At 35.2% G+C, this 19,750-nt stretch overlaps 1 protein-coding gene across 5 annotated transcripts in view; it reads left to right on the top strand.

Moving 5' to 3' along the window:
• Erbb4 (erb-b2 receptor tyrosine kinase 4) overlaps positions 1–19,750 on the top strand; it is a 1,018,041-nt gene that overhangs the window by 967,727 nt on the left and 30,564 nt on the right. For all 5 annotated transcript variants that reach the window (XM_063237442.1, XM_063237441.1, XM_063237439.1 and 2 more), the window contains 5 exons: positions 5,178–5,333; positions 7,736–7,811; positions 11,034–11,180; positions 14,023–14,120; positions 16,074–16,244. In XM_063237442.1, the coding sequence (XP_063093512.1) occupies positions 5,178–5,333; positions 7,736–7,811; positions 11,034–11,180; positions 14,023–14,120; positions 16,074–16,244 (648 nt within the window). The remainder of the gene's footprint in view (positions 1–5,177; positions 5,334–7,735; positions 7,812–11,033; positions 11,181–14,022; positions 14,121–16,073; positions 16,245–19,750) is intronic.

Here is a 19,750-nt window from a genome sequence, read left to right as displayed (position 1 = left end):
AAATAGGCAGTTCTAGTTAATGAGGATAATTCTGGCTCATTGTCAAACAGTTGATACTTATCTATGGAAAGAATAATAAAAATTTAAATGTTCTATATCCTATTTATTATTCAAGTGCTTTCCATATGCTGATTTATTTAAACTTCACAATAACTCATGGGTTGGGTTTTGTTTGTTTATTTTTGAGACAGTGTCTTGCTGTGTAGTCTAAGCTGGCCTCGAATTTGGGAGAATCCTCCTGGCTCAGCCTCCTGAGTACGGGAATTATAGGCCTGTAGCACCAGGCCCAGCATGTTGTGCCCCTTTAGAGAGGAGGATGTCAGTGGAAAAGTGGTTAAATCACTTTCCCTGTGCCACACATCTAGAACAAGGCAGAAACAAGCGCCTGACTCATGATCTTCTCAGCCCCACCCCACAGATGTGCACGCCCCGGGCCAGAGCAAGAACACAGTCTCACATGTACACCATTGACATCCCTGCTAGCCTATTAATTCTCAGCGTTTATTGGATGGTAAATAAAAAGTTCAGGAAAAAATCAACAGCATTTTGGTCCTGCAGTTCACAGAAACTGCTGATACTATTTTGCTGCAAAAACGAGGATCTTTAAAGCTACATTACTTAGTTGTTTACATTAACTCATACCTGTCCACCCAACCCTGTGACCCCTCCCAAGAGATCAACTTAGATGTGCAGATATCAGAGTCCCACAGCAAGGAATCAAATCCCACCTCTCATCAGCTGGATGACTTGAAAGAAGTAGTTCTCTCTCTTTGTCTTGGCGTTCCTGTATTTAAAATGGAATGAAAACAGTATACATTGATAGGATTATTTTAACCAGCTAATGTAAAAGCACTTTGGTTTGGTTTGCTGTATGCCAAGCTCTGGATCACTGTTAATTAGGGTTCCCTACTAACATCATGTTTCTTTCCTGAGCAAGCTTTGCAGCGTCATGAGAGTTACTACCCCCAAAATCTTGGGGTTCTTTACCAATGTGCAGCAAACCTCTCTCACAATTAACAGCCCTTTCTACTCAACCTTCTTCTTATTGGAACATCATCTCATTATTTTTGCCACTACTACTTTTAATAACTGTCTGCCCTCTGAGTTTCACGACATTCCAATTTGAAGAATGATTTTATTTTGAAGGAATCTAGCAGAAAAATGTCACTGTAATGAGATCTTCCATAAGCAAATAATCTCTTAATGACTCTGTTGTGGAGAAACCTTTCATGAACAACCTAAAGATGATTTAACACTCTAATTCAGAGTGTGAATGGAGGACTAAAGTGGCAGACCTCATGCATGCTTTGAAGTATGAATCATATCCATTTCATAGTTTCACAGCAACCCCTTACAAATATGTATTCAGTGGTTTGAAAACAATACATACTCCTGTTTTTATTGCTGTTAATGATGATCAGATAGGTGGGGGAAATTAAAATAGTCACCTTGTTTCTCGTGTTGGATTCTCGTTAGTTTGAATAAGAGGCTTTTTCTGGAAAATATTAAAATTAAAGGTCATTTAATTACTTGTAGAGGTTTTAAATATCAAAGAAATGTTAGAATTTCTGAAACTTTGTATTGCCCATTTGATTGCATCATGGGAGTATCTTAGTCTGTTTGGGCTATAATGAGAAGATACATAAAGTCGTCAGCTTATAAACCATAGAAATTCCTTATGGAGCTAGAGCCTGGCACGCCCAAGATCATGAAGCAAGCAACTTTGGGGTCTGATGAGGACCGACTTCCTGATTGCTCATGGCTCCCTTGGTCTCACTTGGTTAAAAAAGCAAAGGAGTAACTCTAAATTCTACTTTATAAAAAGGACACCCATACCACCAATCCTCCAAAGCCTTACTTCTTAACATCATCATCTTGAGGGATAAGATTGAGCAAACTGTGAATTTTGAGGGGATGCCAAGATACAGACCATTTTAGTGTCTTAAATTTCTTGGTGAATGTGAGTTAATTTGATATTGGTAAGGCACGTATTACCATCTCTGTCCATTTTTGTGAAATGTAAAAATTATGTTTTCAGTAGAAACATATTACTTAATTCCAGCAATCATTACTCATCTCAATTTCAATAGCCAAAGGAAAAGAATCTGAATTTACTGTCATTCTTCATTGTTCACTCAATCGACAATTCTATTTCATAAATATACCTCAAAATTATTTTCTCTGGCCTTGTTTAGAAGAATCAGATATTTATGCCTGGGGTAGCTGGAGGTAAGATTCATGAATGGTAAGATTCACAATTTGAGCAAGTCATAATATGAGTGATGGAACCCTGGAAAAAGATGTCCTCAGTGGGGATACAGTTGTTATTCAATTAAAGAGAAGGATTGACCCCCGCGCGGTGTGGACAATAAAGAAAAGTTCTGAAAAACAGATGTAGCTCCTAGACCGCAAATCTGCAGCTTTTATTTGATAGCCTGCCACCTTTCTTCTTTAGCATGGAAGCATTTTCTGTTTTCAGCCGCCTCTGCGTCTCCTCCACTCTCTCTTTGTTCCAGGATGACGTTTCTCAGAGCGCAGTGAAAACTGGGTCAGTCCCCTTTCACCGTAACTTACTGCTCATTGACAGATTGTACCCTGCTTAGTAGGAAAATCCATTCTCCACCCTGTCCAACCTGGCCTCTGCTTCCTTCCAGTCTTACCCTCACCACTGCCCCTCTCTGATGCTGTGCTTCACCATTATAAGAATTACACAATGTTTCCAAGCACAAGTTGGTGTCCCTTGTGGGTTTTGTTTTTTTCCTACTTGCAATTTTACTCTACAAATCTCATAGTTACTTTGAAGTCTCTGCTTTCATGCATACTTGCTAGGCTACATTACAAAATAATCTGAGAATACAGCTCTTAAATGCTGTATCTGCATTAAGCCAATACATTTGAGTTTTTAGTCTGTACTGGCCCACTTTATTATATTAGCTGTTTTTCCTCTTTGGTGCACAGATCTTGTCTTTTTCCTCCTCGGTGTCCAGTGTACAGACCACAGTAAGAGTTCTATACATGTGCTGATCATAACATTAACTTTGCCAACACGCTTTCTATATTCAGATATGTAGGTGGTTAGGAAAGAATGACGGGTGTTTGCATAGACATTTCTTAGTGGAATAAAATTACTGGGAGGGGCATGAGAATACTTTATCTCCACGGCAGTAGATTTATTTATCTTTAATCTTTTAAATCGTATATGGTCTCTATGTTCTCAGAGTCACCTTATTTTAGGAATTTCCAGTTGGATGTAATAAAACATAAAGCACTATATAGGAAAGAGGGCAGAAATCCCATAAATCCCATTTGTCAGTTGAATTCAGACAGCACTAATGCATGTGCGTCACCTCACTATTGACTGATTGGGCCATATCGGGTGGTATCTCCACTAGTGGCATTTAATGAGCATTTCTATGGAGTTGGGCTCACAGAGCTGTTTGAAGCAATCCTTTCTTTACACTCTGCCGAGGGTATGGTTCATAATTTTCTGACCTATGTGATTTATGTGTCTGTTTTCTACAGCTTTTGTTTTGGTATCAGAAACCATCAATCCTTCAGCTTCCCACAGCTGTAATGTTAACTGCCAACAGCATTGATTTGCAATTGGCATGAGTGTATGCTTCGACAGTTTTGTAATAATCCAGATCTGCTTTGGATGACAACTTTGTTTTACCACTGAAAATGCTGAATGTAAAATTTTTTCCTAATTCATCAATACAAGTACATTCACTTTAATCAAGGCCTCTAAGTTTAATGGCTGGGTTTTACAACAGAACAAATGTTGTAGTTAAGGATAGTGTTTAGAAACTCTTTGTCCACACCTGAAGTATAATGAGCTAGCTAATTATTTCTTCTATAGTGTAATGTTATGAATATACAAACATTAACACGCGTGTTACATGCGTGTGAGATACACACATATGTATATGAAGTATAATCAAAATACATGGTGAATATTTAAATTTTAAAAATGTAATCACAATAAGAGCCATTAATTGCCTACAAAACACTCCCTCTCACTTCCAGCACACCTATGCCGTCTTTCTTGGAACTTTTTGAAGTAGGTCTTCAAAGTCCTCTTTGGTAAATATATTTTTGAGGTGAATGCTACCTTCAGGTGGCATCCATTGAAAACACAGGTTCCTACCAGCCTTATGGTGTGTCTCCACCCACCTCACTCAGCTGGCTGGTACATTGTGACCTCTGGCTCTTCCTCAAAGTCAAAATGACCATGAGAAGTAAACAGTTTTAATCAGTTCAGAACATCATTGCTGCTACGGTAGGCAACTAACAGCACCAATGAAAGATATCCAGACTACTTTAGAGAATGGCAAGCAGTATGCAATAATTGAGTTCAAGGCAAGGGGGAGTGTTTTGAGGACAATTAATGACAATTTTATTTTTACTGTGAGGGATTTTTTTTTAAAGTTTTCACTATAGTTTTTGATCATACCTCATGTATGTCTTGTGAAGGAAAGCTGGATTTATCTCAACAATCTGCAATAAATTTTATTTTTAATAGTTAATGAAGATAACATAAAAGGCTCATTTGCAGGTCATCATAAACTATGTAATTTCACTTGTGTGTTCTTGTAGTGACAACTAACGTCACATAAGCCTTTTTAGACATCACAAACTTTTAAAATTCCTGGAGTGTATTTCACTTGGTGTGCAATTAAAAAGAGCAATATAATTCTTCAGTCTTGATAGACTCTGAGATAGTGATTTTGGCAGTACTACACCTTGGACAAAATATTTTTTTTAAAAAATTGTGGAGAGGTGTATTTTGAGTGAGAGTGCCAGAAGAAGATGATGTTAAGCAGAAGTTATGTAGAAGAAAAGGATAAGGAACATGTGTGTCGGTGCTAATATAAGTTAGTTCTCCACTAGAACACCAGAATACCTCGGTGATGAAACTGCGAAAGGCTGTGAGCTCTCTGGGGAAGATGATCTTGCGTTTGTCTCATGTTCAGAGAATTCATGCTTTACAGGACTCCAAAAGGAAAAACCCATGTGTGATTTGCCGCCCATCCACCACCACCGGGTTTTCCCTAACTTTAAAATATTTCAGAATTCTGGCTTCCTTTAACAGAAATGAAGAAAATGCTAAGAAATTATGGAATATGGAAAACTTAGGCATTAATTAGATTTTTTGTTTGTGGAACTTGATTTTTTAGGGAATGATGTACCTGGAAGAAAGACGACTTGTTCATCGTGATTTGGCAGCCCGTAATGTCTTAGTGAAGTCTCCAAACCATGTGAAAATCACGGATTTTGGGCTGGCCAGACTCTTGGAAGGAGATGAAAAAGAGTATAATGCTGATGGAGGAAAGGTGAGTATCCTTTGTGGGAACATTTCTTGAAAATGTAGTATGATATCAGTTTATCCTCTTATCATCCTATAATTTTTAGGAGAAAACCAGTGAATTTAAAATTTGGATTATAATGCTCACTTCTATTTATGATTTTATTGCCAAGGATCAAAAAATAAAACAAATGTCCACCTTTTGTTTCTCAAAGGTAGGTAAAATATGGTGATGCACACTGAACCCAGATGGTCTTCAGATGAGTAGCTGTAACAGGAAGTAGACAAATCTTTAGGAATTTATGAGCTGAAATGTAAATACAGGGTCCTAGAAAGAGACCCACTGATCCTAAGGGCATAGGATTTACTCCTACAGAGAGGCACTAGTTCTCAAAAAGTAGAGAGGTTCCTACCAAGAACTCATTTGAAAGAAGACCATTCTATTTAACTTCTACACTAGGCAATTTCCTACCCCAGGTGCTCTTGGATTCCAATTATCCGGGTATGATTTTTGATAATCTTTGTGTTCCTCATAATGTCGTTTACCCTCATTGATCATTTTCTAACTCCTCACTGGAATACAAGCTGCTTTATCAGAGAGGGCTGGGCAAAGCTACTTTGGTGACTTCCTCATCTACCTTTCTAATTTTCCAATTCCAGCCTCTTTTTTTGAGTGTATGGCTCAGTGCATACCCTTTACTTCCTCATTAACCTATTATTTAGCTTGCAACTCTTGGCTAACCAATTAGGTGAGTCTCCATATAGCAATCTCTTTAGTACCCTAGAGAAGCTTAGGTCAAGGTAGTCCAAGTGGAATGAAAAAATACAATCTTCCCCAACAACAATCCCCAGTGATCAATCAAGTTATTTTAAGATAAGGAAAGATTAAGCCAGATCTGGTGGGACAGATCCATAAGCACCCTGGGAGATTAAAGCAGGAGGATCATAGGTGAGAGCCTGTCTTAAAATCAATGCTAAAAATAGTTGGGGCTGGAGGTCAGTGCGAAGGCTCTGAGTTCATCCTTTGTTCTGAAAAAAGAAAAAAGGATTATTCACACATCGTAAAATGTTTATGTGCATTATTTATCATGAGGCATCCAAATGTGTAGTGCAGATATTCTCCTGTGATAGGATTTCAGATGCTTAGCATTAACTTTTTACTCTCAGGGCTTACACAACTGTAGAGATTCAAGTTTTATTTCAAGACAAGACTTAACCAAAATCTTTCTATAAAAAAAGAAAACTTTCCATTTTGAGGAATCATCTGGGATTTCCTTGATTTTATTAGCTTCTTATGCCTGTTTGCTACCAAATTGCAGTAGAGACTGTTGCTTTGAAATTCACAAGACTGCACAGAAGGAGAAGTTATAAATCATATGACTTCACTTGTCTTAGAAACATATAGCTGAACGATTTGTCTAAAGCAAGATTCATTATAGCTTTAAATGCCTGGTAACCATTAAGTCTTTATCAAGCAATCTGTGATTTAAACTTACTTCTTTAACACGATGTCTGTGGTCCATAAAGTCTGCTAACTCCTTCCCCATAGGGAAGTTACTTTCAATGTGTCTTCTGTTCATTCACTGAATCCCATGTTTCTGCCCTAGAGTTACCTTGGTGTCACCTTGTGAACAGCCAACCTCATGACTTCAAAGGCCTATTTCGTTTAAGCTTTCAACTGCAAAGTAGAAGTGTTTATTCCATAGAATCGAATTATATTTCCAGCTATATAATGCTGCCCCTTCCAGTTGAAATGCATTCTGCTGACCCATCAGCATCAGCGTGTGTGGGTTGAGTTGTTTTTCTTGCAGCAATGATGGATTTGTGCTGATCCTCTCACATTCTTTTATAGACCAGTTCCTATTTTGAAAATGGTACATATTATTAATGCTGGCTAACCAAGACAAGGGAGCTCAGCTGTGGCTCACTTTGGGATACACGATTTTAGTAAATTTAGTAGTGTGAGCAAAGATGAGGGGGCAAATGTAGGAAGCATTCATTGTAGACATGGTCTAAAAGGTGTCCAAAGGTGAAAAGGGATAATTAAAAATATAAGAAATCTCATTTGTTTAAGAAAAAACTATAAAATGGATACATTTTTGAAGCATATACGTCTGATATTTAGTTTTGAGATTGTGGGTCTTAATATTACATGCAACTTAAATTCTAAGCATTAATTAAGATTATAGAAATGTGTTACTATCTTGCTTGCTATTTTACTTTTTCAGTGTTTATAAAGCTTTTTCCCAAAACCCAATGTATCTTTGGGTTGACTATGAATTTATAAATTTCAATGTGGAAAATAGAAATTCTAATTAGATTATATTTTTACATACAAAATTGAAAATACAATTAAGGGTAATCAGAGACTAATATTTAAAAAATATAAAAATGATTTTTTATGTAATAACAGAACCTATTTCTCTACAGATGCCGATTAAGTGGATGGCATTGGAGTGTATACATTACAGGAAATTCACTCATCAGAGTGACGTGTGGAGCTGTGGTAATTTTCCTTATCATATGAGACTTATAAGGCAAAATAAATATTTTATTTAAAATATTTCAAGCCATATGCATTTTATTATGTTGGAAATACTTGTTTATATGCTTTATTTCCTAAAAGAATTAACTCTGCTTGCTCTCTTAACAATCAAAAGAATGTTATTATCTGCCTTTTTTGTTATTTCCTGATTCTCTAAAATGTGAAATGCTGATATCTCTTCTGCCATAATCTCTGGATTGCTAGCCTGAGCTTACCTAATTATTATTTTGGAAAATAATAGTTTTAATTTAGGAATAACTGCATATAACTTTGTGTCCATATTTTCAACAACTCTTTGAAAACATAACTGTAGATGCAGTGAATGGCAAGTGGCACAAGGGGATTTCTGTTGTACCTTAGTAAATATAGAGGCTATTGTCATAAAAATAAACAATTACTATAAAATAGCAAAAATAAAGATAATAAAGGAAGAGGTAAGAAGGAAATCTAATAATTGACAGTTTGATTTTAAATTCAAAATTACTTTTGGAGTGACAGAAATGTTATAGAGTCAATAATGCCAAATGCAAATATTAAATTTATTACATTTATTTCATTATGTTTAATTCAATCACATAGCAACTGACTACTTACATTTTTACAACTTGACAAGATTCAATACCTTTTCCAAGTTTTAAAAATGTGATACAAAACTCATATGTATTGCAAATAAAACACAGTGCTCATTTAAATAAAATGGGCAGTGTTGAGATTTGAAAGTATGGTATAATTTATTTTTCTCAAATTGAAGCTCAATTTTATCTATTTTCTTATTTTTAGAACAAAGACTTAACTAATCAGTAAGTAACATCCATGATTAATTTAGAAAAGCTATTCATTATCTTTAAAAATATTTAGACATTTCAGAAAGTGTGTTCCCATCGATACAACTTTTATATTTTAAAAAATCATGTTCTTTAAAAAATTATTTTGGACATTTCAATAAATTATATTCCTATTTATATGCCATAGGAAGTATTAAAATTTCCAAGATGACCACGCATATTCTACTCATCTTAAAAGCAAAAAATGTGTGTTTGAAGTTTAAAAAACACAGTAGAAAAGGGTGACATAACATCATTGTTAAATTACTATCAAGACTAAAGAGAAAAGACTAAAGACTAAAGAGATCTGTATTATATGAACAATATATGACTTATATGATATGAATTAGCACATATATTAGCATTTATATATTTCATGGCCTATAATTGCATAAATATAAGAGAAAGTAGATGTATATATCTTATGACATGTATATATCTTATGACAGATTTATGTACTACAATACATGCATATATTACACTTAAATGTTTTTTTCTTTTTTTTTTAACACTTATGCATCCCTGAATTAGATGTGACAATTTGCAGCAGTTAATTTTAAATGACTTCAAAGCAAGAAAATATTTGCATAACAGTTATATTTTGAGTAGTAAATTTTATCTTTTGGAAAAAAATCATATTACACATACTAGAATAGTTTTCTTCAAGATCACTTGCAAAATTCCAGGAGATGTTCAGTAAAAGATCAAACACTGTTTTGAAATACTGGTCATCAACATGCGTTCAAAAACACACTCGAAGCTTCCTGTGATATGCCATAGCTGATTGCAAGGGACAGAGAAAACAGAGAAAACTGCCTACTCTGGGTTACAGTATAATTTTATAGGAAATTATCGCCGCATCTTCATATTTACATAATGATGCACCAGCTATGATATATCTATAGATAATGGAATTGCAGTGAAGGTTTTAAAGATGATTTAGTTTTTCTGAAGGTATCCTTTGTGTTTATATGTTTCTGTTCATTAGAATTTTATTTTGACTTGTAATTGCTTTACATATATAACTGCTTGAGTTAATAAAATGTTCTATCAAATATGTATTCCATAAATCTGACGAAGTAGAAATAGACAGTCAGCCACCTTTTAACTTGTCCCAATCTCAAAGACTCTGAATCATAATCATTGGTTCTATGAAGCAGCTCTTTAATATACAAAACCAAGTAAGTAAAAAATCAGTAAAATTGTTTATAAGTTACAGGCTTTTATTGTGGTTAAAATCATAGGATGCAAATATTAACAAAATCTTGAGATAATTGCCAATGATTGTACTATGAAGGATAATTTGAAGTTCACGTATACTTTTAATTAAGGTATATGCTTTTATTTGCAGATAATTCTAACTTGCAAACTTCAATATAAATAATTCATTGCTGAGAGTAGTTGAAATGTAGCCATAATTAATTGGTTTTATATTAAAACAGATCTGTACATAGGCAGCCACCATAACTCATGTTGTAATATTATCATATCCACCAAAGCATTTCCAATTTAAAATTATTTTCCTAAAAAATAATTATTTAAATTATGTGATTATTTCAAGAGGCAATCTCTAGTACATATATTAATCCTTAAATCAGAATCATTATTTTCAAAACTGTCTATTTGCATAGTAGTGAGGGTATTTTTTTCCAGAAAAAAAAATCAGTCTGCTAATAGTTCCAGAAAGTCATCTTTTATCTAAGGAATAATCTATTCTTGATTCCTCATTTTTGGGAGGATGCCCACTTCATCTGTATTAGATATCTTACGTAAGGCTTTGACCTCACTCAGGCTTTTATATGTGCTAATAAATTAATGTTTGTTTCGCTTGTTTTCTTTTTACTAATTAAAAAGAGAGCTGCATTTCCCTCCTGTAATGTATGACAGTCATTCCAGAGAGCCAGGTTAGCCTTTTAGTGCTTTTATAGCAAAGAGGCTAATCTCAAAAACAATCAATACTATAGTTTCCCTGGAACCATATTTATTTGGTGCTGAACACAATATATAGACAGTAAATGACTTGTATTATGGGCTGTAATGTGGTATAGTGAAACATAAATTGAATCAGCAAACATTAGCATTACTTATGAGTAGAAATGGGGAACAGAGTCTGTATTCTAATAGCCACTCTAAATCTCTGCTATGCATGAAAATTCCAAGACAACGATAAGAGAATTGCTATGGCCCACAGAAGTTTTATCATTGCGATTGGTGTGATGCATACAGGAATCTGAAGAGTGTCTTCAACCTGCTTTGGTTTCACTGTTTGGGAACGATTTCTTTTATTTCAATGCCATAGAAATTCTTTGTTGAAACTGTGCTGTTAATATGCTTATGTGAGGATTTTGTTTCCAACTAGGAGTCACTATATGGGAACTGATGACCTTTGGAGGAAAACCATATGATGGAATTCCCACCCGAGAAATCCCTGACTTACTAGAAAAAGGAGAGCGTTTGCCTCAGCCTCCCATCTGCACTATTGATGTCTACATGGTCATGGTCAAATGTAAGCTCGCAAAATGGTTTTATTGGGTTCACCATTCTTATTACAGTGAGAATGTAGGTTCCCTCTATAATGTTTATCCATATTGATAAATCTAACAGATCAGCAATCATTGTGAATTGACCATGAAAACCTATGGTTGTGTGACTACTATTCAGATATATAGCTTTTATGCTGTTGTAGTTAGGGGTTGTGCAGAGAACAATTAGAATCAGGACATGGAGTTTATATTATTTTTATAATGGTCACCAGGAGTTAACACAAGAAAATGTAGGAAATCTATCTGCAACACCAGAGACATAGAATATTTAGCCAAAGGCCTGAATCCCACAGCAATGTCCCACATGAGTCCAGATGAAAACCCAGAACTCATGACAGTGCCTCCCATGAGTCCAACTGGAGGTGCAGAGCACACAAGAAGGACACAGGCCAGTCTCTTTTACAGATCCATGCCGGAAAGGCCCAAAGGTCAGCGGTGGAAGCCAGAAAGTCCATGCCAGCAGGGTAAAGGAGCTGTGCTGGTGGGATGAGGGTTCTATGCTGGAGCCAAGAAGTCACACTCACAACAAAGACCAGGGCTGTCCTGAAAAGCATCAAAGCCATCCTCAGCAACATGGAGGCCCCGAGCTCCTCTGATGACAAGCACAGTCGAGTACATGCTAGAAAGCCAGGGTGAGGAGTTCATCCTGGAGACCAAGTGGCACACATCTTCCCCTCCAGAGGCAGGAAGCAATGCTCGATGTGAGGACCAGAGCTTCTCCAGGAAAACCAACAGCTCAAACAGCAACACATAGGAGAATCCACAATGCCTCAACGCGTTAATGCCTTAACGCCTTCCTTCTCCTTCTCCCCTTCTCCATTTATGCTGGCAACTTTCCTGAGGTTGAGCATCTATGCTCAGTGCCATGCTGATGTAATCCAACTGGCATTAAGTTGACCACCAGTTCTTAATCCATAACATATGCTATGAAATCAAAATTAAACAACTTTAGTTTTCTTTTTCTTGTAATTCTTATGATAGTCAGATTGTCTGTCCCAAAGAGATACTGTCATGATAACATTAGTGTTAAATGTTATTAATGCTAGCATTAGTAATCTTTTTGGGGAAAAAATAATCGGACTAAATGAGCAATGAAACAATGAAAAAAATGTGAACCTGATACACCCAAAATTTTAAATGGAAATATGTTGAACAGTTTTAGTCAAAAGAAAATTAGCAGGACAAGGTGCAAAGTAAGAAATGGGCAGAAATAACAACACTGAACTAAAATACCATGAACATTTAGTTTTTGTCAACTTGACCATTGTTTACATCAGTCTCTTACTTTTCCAATTCCTTTCTATGCCCCAGGCACATATGTGTTTTGGAAGCCCAGACCCTTAATTTAAATAGCATTAGGAAAATCTCTGGAGTTTCTGACTTAATTTATGTGAGATTAACACACGGCGATCTCCCTTGGATAATCTGGATTTCCCCGTTTGGATTTACAGAGTTAGCAAAGAAACAAACTGGTGAAGGTGAATAGGCATCTTATTAATAAGAGACTTTGGACCCAGGTCTGCTCCGATTTATATTCATGACAAGTGTGATACATTCTGACAGTGAGGGAGGGAATAAAAAATGTTCTCTGCAGTTCAGGTCAGCCTGCCCTTTTCCCTAAGCATAGTTCTATTTACTCAACATTTAGTAAGTAAGAACGTGATGCCTCCTAAGAAGTTAACCTTTTTTGCTCCGGTAGCTCCAAAAACATTGATTTTCTCCGCATCTTAGCAGTAATAAACATTTTTAAATGGATGTGTATAGAATGTAGAATGAACTTACACATGACACCCAAAGAATTCTCAAAACAGGAATAAAAATTAACGTCAGGAAAGGAAGAACAAACCTTATAGCTTCATTCAGCCAAACATTGTGTGGTATATGTCTATGGAAGAGAACTTTAAAACATGCATATTTTATGTAATTTGTTACCATAGCCAGCACAGGACATGATTTGTATATGCTGATGAAATGGCGTAAAACTAGGCATACATTTTGTTTTACTAGGGAAAGTTTTACCTGTCCAACCTGGAGTTTTAATACATTAACTGAGGATCATCTGCTTTAAAAGAAAAAACAAAAACAAAGAAAATGGGTTGCTTTTATTCATGTCATCTCATTGGTTCACCAGCGCCTAAGAAGATAAGATACATTTTATTTAGACTCCCAGCTAAATAATAATAATACAAAAAAAAAAAAACCTGCTGATACCATTTTTGTGCTGGAAAGGCTAGAAATCAGATAAGCTAATGGCTATTGCTGAATAAACATTGTCAATCCTTCTGCTTCATTGTTTGCCCCAAAGACAGGAAAAGGAGTAACATGAGAAAGTTGGTTTCAGTTTCTTTCTTCACCTATATGGCAGTGTATCCTTGAAAACCAAAACTCTTCTCCTGCAGTGCCATTCCAGATATAAGATAAATTATATTACAATTACTTATCTATAACATAAAATTTTGAAAACATCACATAAAATTTTGAAAAATTATCCCCATAACAAAAAGCACCAACAGCAGAGGCCTCATAGCCTGGGTTCTATTTTCTAAGAAGAAACATAATTTTAAAATTGGGCCAAAAAAACAAATATTGTATTTTTTGTTTTATGGCATGTTATGTTTTGTTACGAATGCCACATTTTGAGTGGGAGCCTTATGTTTTGGAGTGTTTCTTTCACTAGTTTTCTTTGTCTTACAGATAATTTGTATAAAGCGTTTTTTCACATTTTGTCCATATTTTTCACAAAATTTAAATCCTGCTTCTTTTTTCTAATTATACTGGTAACTTTTATTGTGTGCACATTTGCAGGTTGGATGATTGATGCAGACAGTAGACCTAAGTTCAAGGAACTGGCTGCCGAATTCTCAAGGATGGCTCGAGACCCTCAAAGATACCTAGTTATTCAGGTCTGTTCACTGGGCTTTAAGACCTTTACAGTGTGCTCTGTTCTCTACACCAGGTGGATGTCTAAGCTTGACAACTATGGAGATGAACCCTACCATATTGACTAAGCAAATTTCCTTGAGGAAAAACTGGAGCAAAGGAACTTTTCTCCTTTGTCTCAGAACCACCTCTGTCTTCCCTTAGAACTCACACGCCATTGCTGCTGAACAGCCAAATACTTGCGGTTACTGTCACCTACAAAGAGTTATGTCCCCAGACAAACTTGGTGGCGCTCTCCCTTTTATTAGCATTGTTGATAAGTCATATTCATTGTAATAATCCCCAACTTCCTCACTCAAAGACTGTGTTTTAATCTGGTCCACACTTTAATACAATGGATTTAAAAATCAGTATACTTATATTTTTAAATGGGTGGTTTTATTTGTCCATTTTCTCTTTTATATTTTTAAATGGGTTTTGGGCCCATTTTCTTTTTAATTTAAGTTTATTGACACTATTGAGGTGTAGATAAGGACCACATTCATTATAGAGAATTTGCACCTGTACATGATATACCTTGATTTTTTTTTCCACTCCCATTGCCTAGCTTTTATCCCCTTCCCCTTCCTGTTTATAGGGCTCTGTTTTCATTTTATCCTTCTTGTCACATTTGTTTCTTTCCTTCCTTCCTTTCCCTCTCCCTCCCTCGCTCATTATTCCCTTTGAGTAGTTTCTTCCTATTTCACAGTATCTATCGTTCTTATTTACATTTTCAGTTTCTCACACCACAAAGATAATGTGATATTGGTGGAGAAGAATCTTATCGCAGCTGGTTTTCAGACAATGGCCTAATGCCTAGTACATATAAAGAACTGAAAAACAGACACTCCAAATTCAAAGACCCAACCCCCAAATGAGCATCTGACATGAATAGGCACTTCTGAGAGGGAGAAATACATGGAAAATAATATATTTTAAAAGTTTATGATATATAAAAATGTATACAATTAATTTTTATCAAAAACATTTTCAAGCGTGTTTTAATCTGTCTGGGGAGACATGCAGTATCCAAGCAATAACTGGATTCATATGAACTGTGGCACACCACGAATTAAACCACAGGCAAAAGAACATTTCACATGTAACACTAGATCAATAAATTGCATAATTGCAATAATCTCTCTATGATTATTTTCACTTAAATTATAAGCAAATGGACCTTTGATACACTGAATGTTTCCTCATTAAAACAAGGTGAGCTTTATCTTCAGATCAATAGTCTGACATGAAGATAAAAGCCAGGTATTTGGAAATCATGATTGTTAGCTACTTTACCTCAAAATTAATTTTCCTGAGCCTGAATTGTTGACTAAAAGTAGTATGACTTTGAAAATGAAAACAAATTATTTAAGAATAAATAAAATGAGAAGGAATGTAACAAAGGGTTTGGTGTCTTTCCCAAAACGATTCAGTTTCTTTGACAGTTATGCTATGATTTTATCATCAACACTTTTAATACATTACAGAAACCATTGTGGAGATTCTACATCCTGATAACTCTACAGCATCAAACCATCCTCATATGAGAAAGATTGATTTAGATCGTCCTTTATGACTTATTCTTAAAGTCACAGCTCATGTACCATCTTGACAGTGAACCATTACTCTCAAATGTGAAATGGATTTCACCTACCTCAGAACATCTGTAGCAGCTTTGTTTTATTACTTCCTAATGGCATTTATCACACTTTGTCTTGTATTATATTTCTCTGTCTTACCTTGTCATACCCAACCACGTTATAAGCCTCTTTATGGCCAGTAGAGGTGCCAAACAATTATTTTTTGAAATGAGAAATCAGTGCATGAATTTCTTTTTAGCCATTTGTTTTGCTGTACCATAAATTTGCTGTGGAGACGACGTGTTTTAAGATGAAGGGAAGAATCATTTTTTGTGTGTCTGATGAACAATCTTTCAGGGTGATGATCGGATGAAGCTCCCCAGTCCAAATGACAGCAAGTTCTTCCAAAATCTCTTGGATGAAGAGGATTTGGAAGATATGATGGATGCTGAGGAATACCTGGTGCCTCAGGCTTTCAACATCCCTCCACCCATCTACACTTCTAGGGCAAGAATTGACTCAAACAGGGTAAGAAATAATTATGTACATGTACTGGATTATCTTTGATTCTAAGCACTGTGATTAAAATACCTGTAAAATACTACAATTAATTCTAAGCACAATTTCAAAATGACTATATAATTATAATCATTGTGAGTTCTAGATAAAAAACCATTTGCACAAAAATACATATTATTTGTCATAGATATGCATATATATGTATATATATGTGTGTGTATATATATGAATTTATTTAAGATATTAGTTTGTGAGGCAAATATGGACAATACAATGTGTATTCTGAAATATCTTCAACATTTCAAAGAACATCATCTCCATTTTAGGTTAGTTAACACAAAGCTTAGTTTTTTAAAATCTAATTTAAATGAATAAAATTATATGCATGTAAATAATGAGAATTCTTATAGTATAGACTTTCTACTATTTTTTCCTTGAATCAAGACCTAATGCTTGTAAGCACTTTTCCCTCCTTGAAGAAGCATTTAATATTTCCTGTCAAGTTGACACAAACACAAAATACAATCATTGGAGCTAACTCAGATGTATTAAAAGGACCACTGAACCAAATTTAAGTTCTGAAATAATTTTGAAAAGAATTTACATTGTATTTTAAATATTCAATGCACCACATAACTACCATCCTTCTCTAGTAGCCATTGAATCTGTTTATGTTTACAAATTCATTTATCATCCACTCCACATTCATTAAGTATGTCTGCATGAGAAGCACTCATCTGTATTTGAGATTCAGTGAATTTTGACCTAATCCCTGCTTTAATGCAGTTTCCAGGATGATGAAATTGTCATACACACGTAGAAGCCGTGGCCCGAGTGACAGGTGCTGTGATGGGGCTCTCATGGAGCATGGGAAAGCAGTACATTCATTTCTGCATTTTCTCCCATCAGGTGCAAAACATGGCACCATTTTTTTTTCTGGGAAGCAATTTCTCCTCTTAGTCTCCCCCACCATCTCCATGATGGTTACTTGCTTGACCCCCAAGAGACAGCAATAACAAGAAAATATCCTCTGTTTGCTATTCAGCACCCATGTGATAGCACTCCTGATCCTTAAAAGAATCCCACCAGGTCCCATTCCTACCATCACCTTTCTAAAAATAAGAAAACTTCCTCAGAGAGGCTAGGTGATTTGACTATACTGGTCACAGAGCTGGCCAGAGGGAATGCTTACTTCTGACATAGTTGTCTGTCTGTCCCACAGTCTAATATGGCTTTGAAGTTTTGGAACATGATATATTCATGGTATGATTGTATTTCTTAGCATTGATCACCTCATTGTCTAGGACGTGTGTACTCTGATAAATTCTTCTGGTGATTTATTTACAGAATGCATCTGTCCACACCTTCCACTCTACGTTTACTTAAAAGTTCCAATAGCTAGGGACCTCAATTAATTATGCTCTTCTATGAAAAATTCTATTATTGTAGCCCAAACTGAAGATTTTATCTATGCCCACTGGAAAGCAGACGACTGAATAATTTTAAAAACTAAATTCACCGGTAGATAATGAATAGCAGACTCCCCGGGAAGTGTAAGTCTTTAAACTGTGTAGAGGCTGTGTGTGAAGGAGGCACGAATTTCCTCTCCTGTCCACTTCGCAAAAATGACCAAAGTACACCTCAGCATTCAGAATTCTAAATTAAAAATTCAAGTTTGATTAGAATCAGGAAATTCCAAGATAATAGCAAAACACTATAAAGTTTTTAGTCTTTTGCTTTTTACAAGAATTCATAAATTCCCAATTTTGTTCTCTTTAAAGTGTGATGTTAAATTCAAAGTATTCTTAAATGAAATTTAACTAAATAAATGGAATTAATAAGAATGCTAGAAGTCACATGAGATCTTATTTGATGTTAGTATTGTTCTCTAATTACACATTTATTTAAATGATCTATCTGTGAATGCATTTCTACTTTTTCAGTTCATGGAAAACAAATTGTGCTTTTTAAAAAATTGTTCTTTAATAGCAATATTTTTAGATATTTTTTAAATGCTATTAGATATCCAAATTGTCATGATTTGATTTAAAAAATTGGATTCAAGTTCATTTTATGGAAATTTCTGATATGCAGATGCTATTTCTCCCTTTATTTTCCATAAGACTGAGTTATATTATTTCATAGGTAGAATATAAATTCCTTCAACTTTAGGGGCTTAAGATGAGCTGACAATGTGATAGATTGGTTTTACAGCATGAGAAAAGCCTTTTATCACCAGAATAAATACATACATACATGCATACATTAATACATGCATATTGAATTTTAGATTCTGTGCTGAATTATGTACTATGAGAACTTAAAGTATATTTAAGCATATCTGGTAATGGAAGCCAAATAATATTTAAAAACTCAGTTTTTAAAAATAAACCTTATGTCTTACTAACCTAGAAATTCTATTTAAGTTTACAATGTAGGAAACCTTTACAACTTTCTCATCTTTGAAGTAAACAAAGCAATTTCTACCTGCTATGAATGTTAGGCAATTTCTGTATTTATAAGCAGGTACTACTATATTTTGAGATTTGGCCAAATTTTATTTGTACTGATATTCACCAATATCATATATTATAAATAATCACATTTTTATTACATTTTATACCCGTTATCTGTGAAGAGACTGTTAATGGAATGACCACTTGGCAAGTGTATTATTTCTTTGAATGTGTTTCAATATCAAAGGGCATCCAGAAATTATTTCTTCTGTAGTGTTATTACTTCTGTAGTGTTATTAAATTCCATATGAATTTTAGTAAATTACATAAGGTAGTGAATCAGTTCAAAATACAGTATTGATATTTGTCAAAAATAAAGGTAAACACAAATATAAATAGTGCTAGCGAATACTCATGTATTTTATAGCTAGAGTTATGTTGGTAGATACACTTTTACTAGACTCCCAAACATTTTTACCAAAGGAATATGCCTAAAGCACTTCTTCTAGCATGATGCAAACTGAAGAAAAAGCTACTTAGCATGGTGGACCCTCAGCACCCTGGAAATAGTGACTAACCAGATGAAGGTCTCTATGGTAAGAGAGTCAACCACCATCACTTCAGTTCTGGCAGAAACTGAAAAGCACATAGAGTGGAAAAACTTTATGTGGGGGAGACTCCAAGCCTGGAGAAGCTGCAGGGAGAATGATTAGAAATGAACTATCGATGTACATACGTGGCTTTTCCCTAGTTTGTCCTAGGTTAGCAGCAAGGGCAAAAAGCAGGGAAACTTGATTATTAACCGAGGTCTGGCCACCGGAGGGCAGTTGTTACTAAAGGTCCTGTTGTGCTTTGCAAACTTTTACTAGACACTGCAGAAGCAGTAGGAAACAGTAGTGCTTTCCACAAATTTCTCTGCTTTAACGCAATCCAACTTCCTGAGTGGCTCAATACAGGACAGAGAGGTTGTTTTCTGACCAGAGTGCTCTAAGTTGTGGGTTACATTTTTATTTTGTGTATACTTAAACTACTTCCCACCTGTATATACAGCCTATCAAT

This window comes from Cavia porcellus, unplaced genomic scaffold (assembly GCF_034190915.1).
Source record: "Cavia porcellus strain 051 isolate PalLab524CR breed Dunkin Hartley unplaced genomic scaffold, mCavPor4.1 scaffold_26, whole genome shotgun sequence".
In the NCBI taxonomy this organism is placed as follows: domain Eukaryota; kingdom Metazoa; phylum Chordata; class Mammalia; order Rodentia; family Caviidae; genus Cavia; species Cavia porcellus.
Note: the sequence above shows the minus strand (reverse complement) of the source record. Positions and strands in the feature narration are given on the sequence as shown.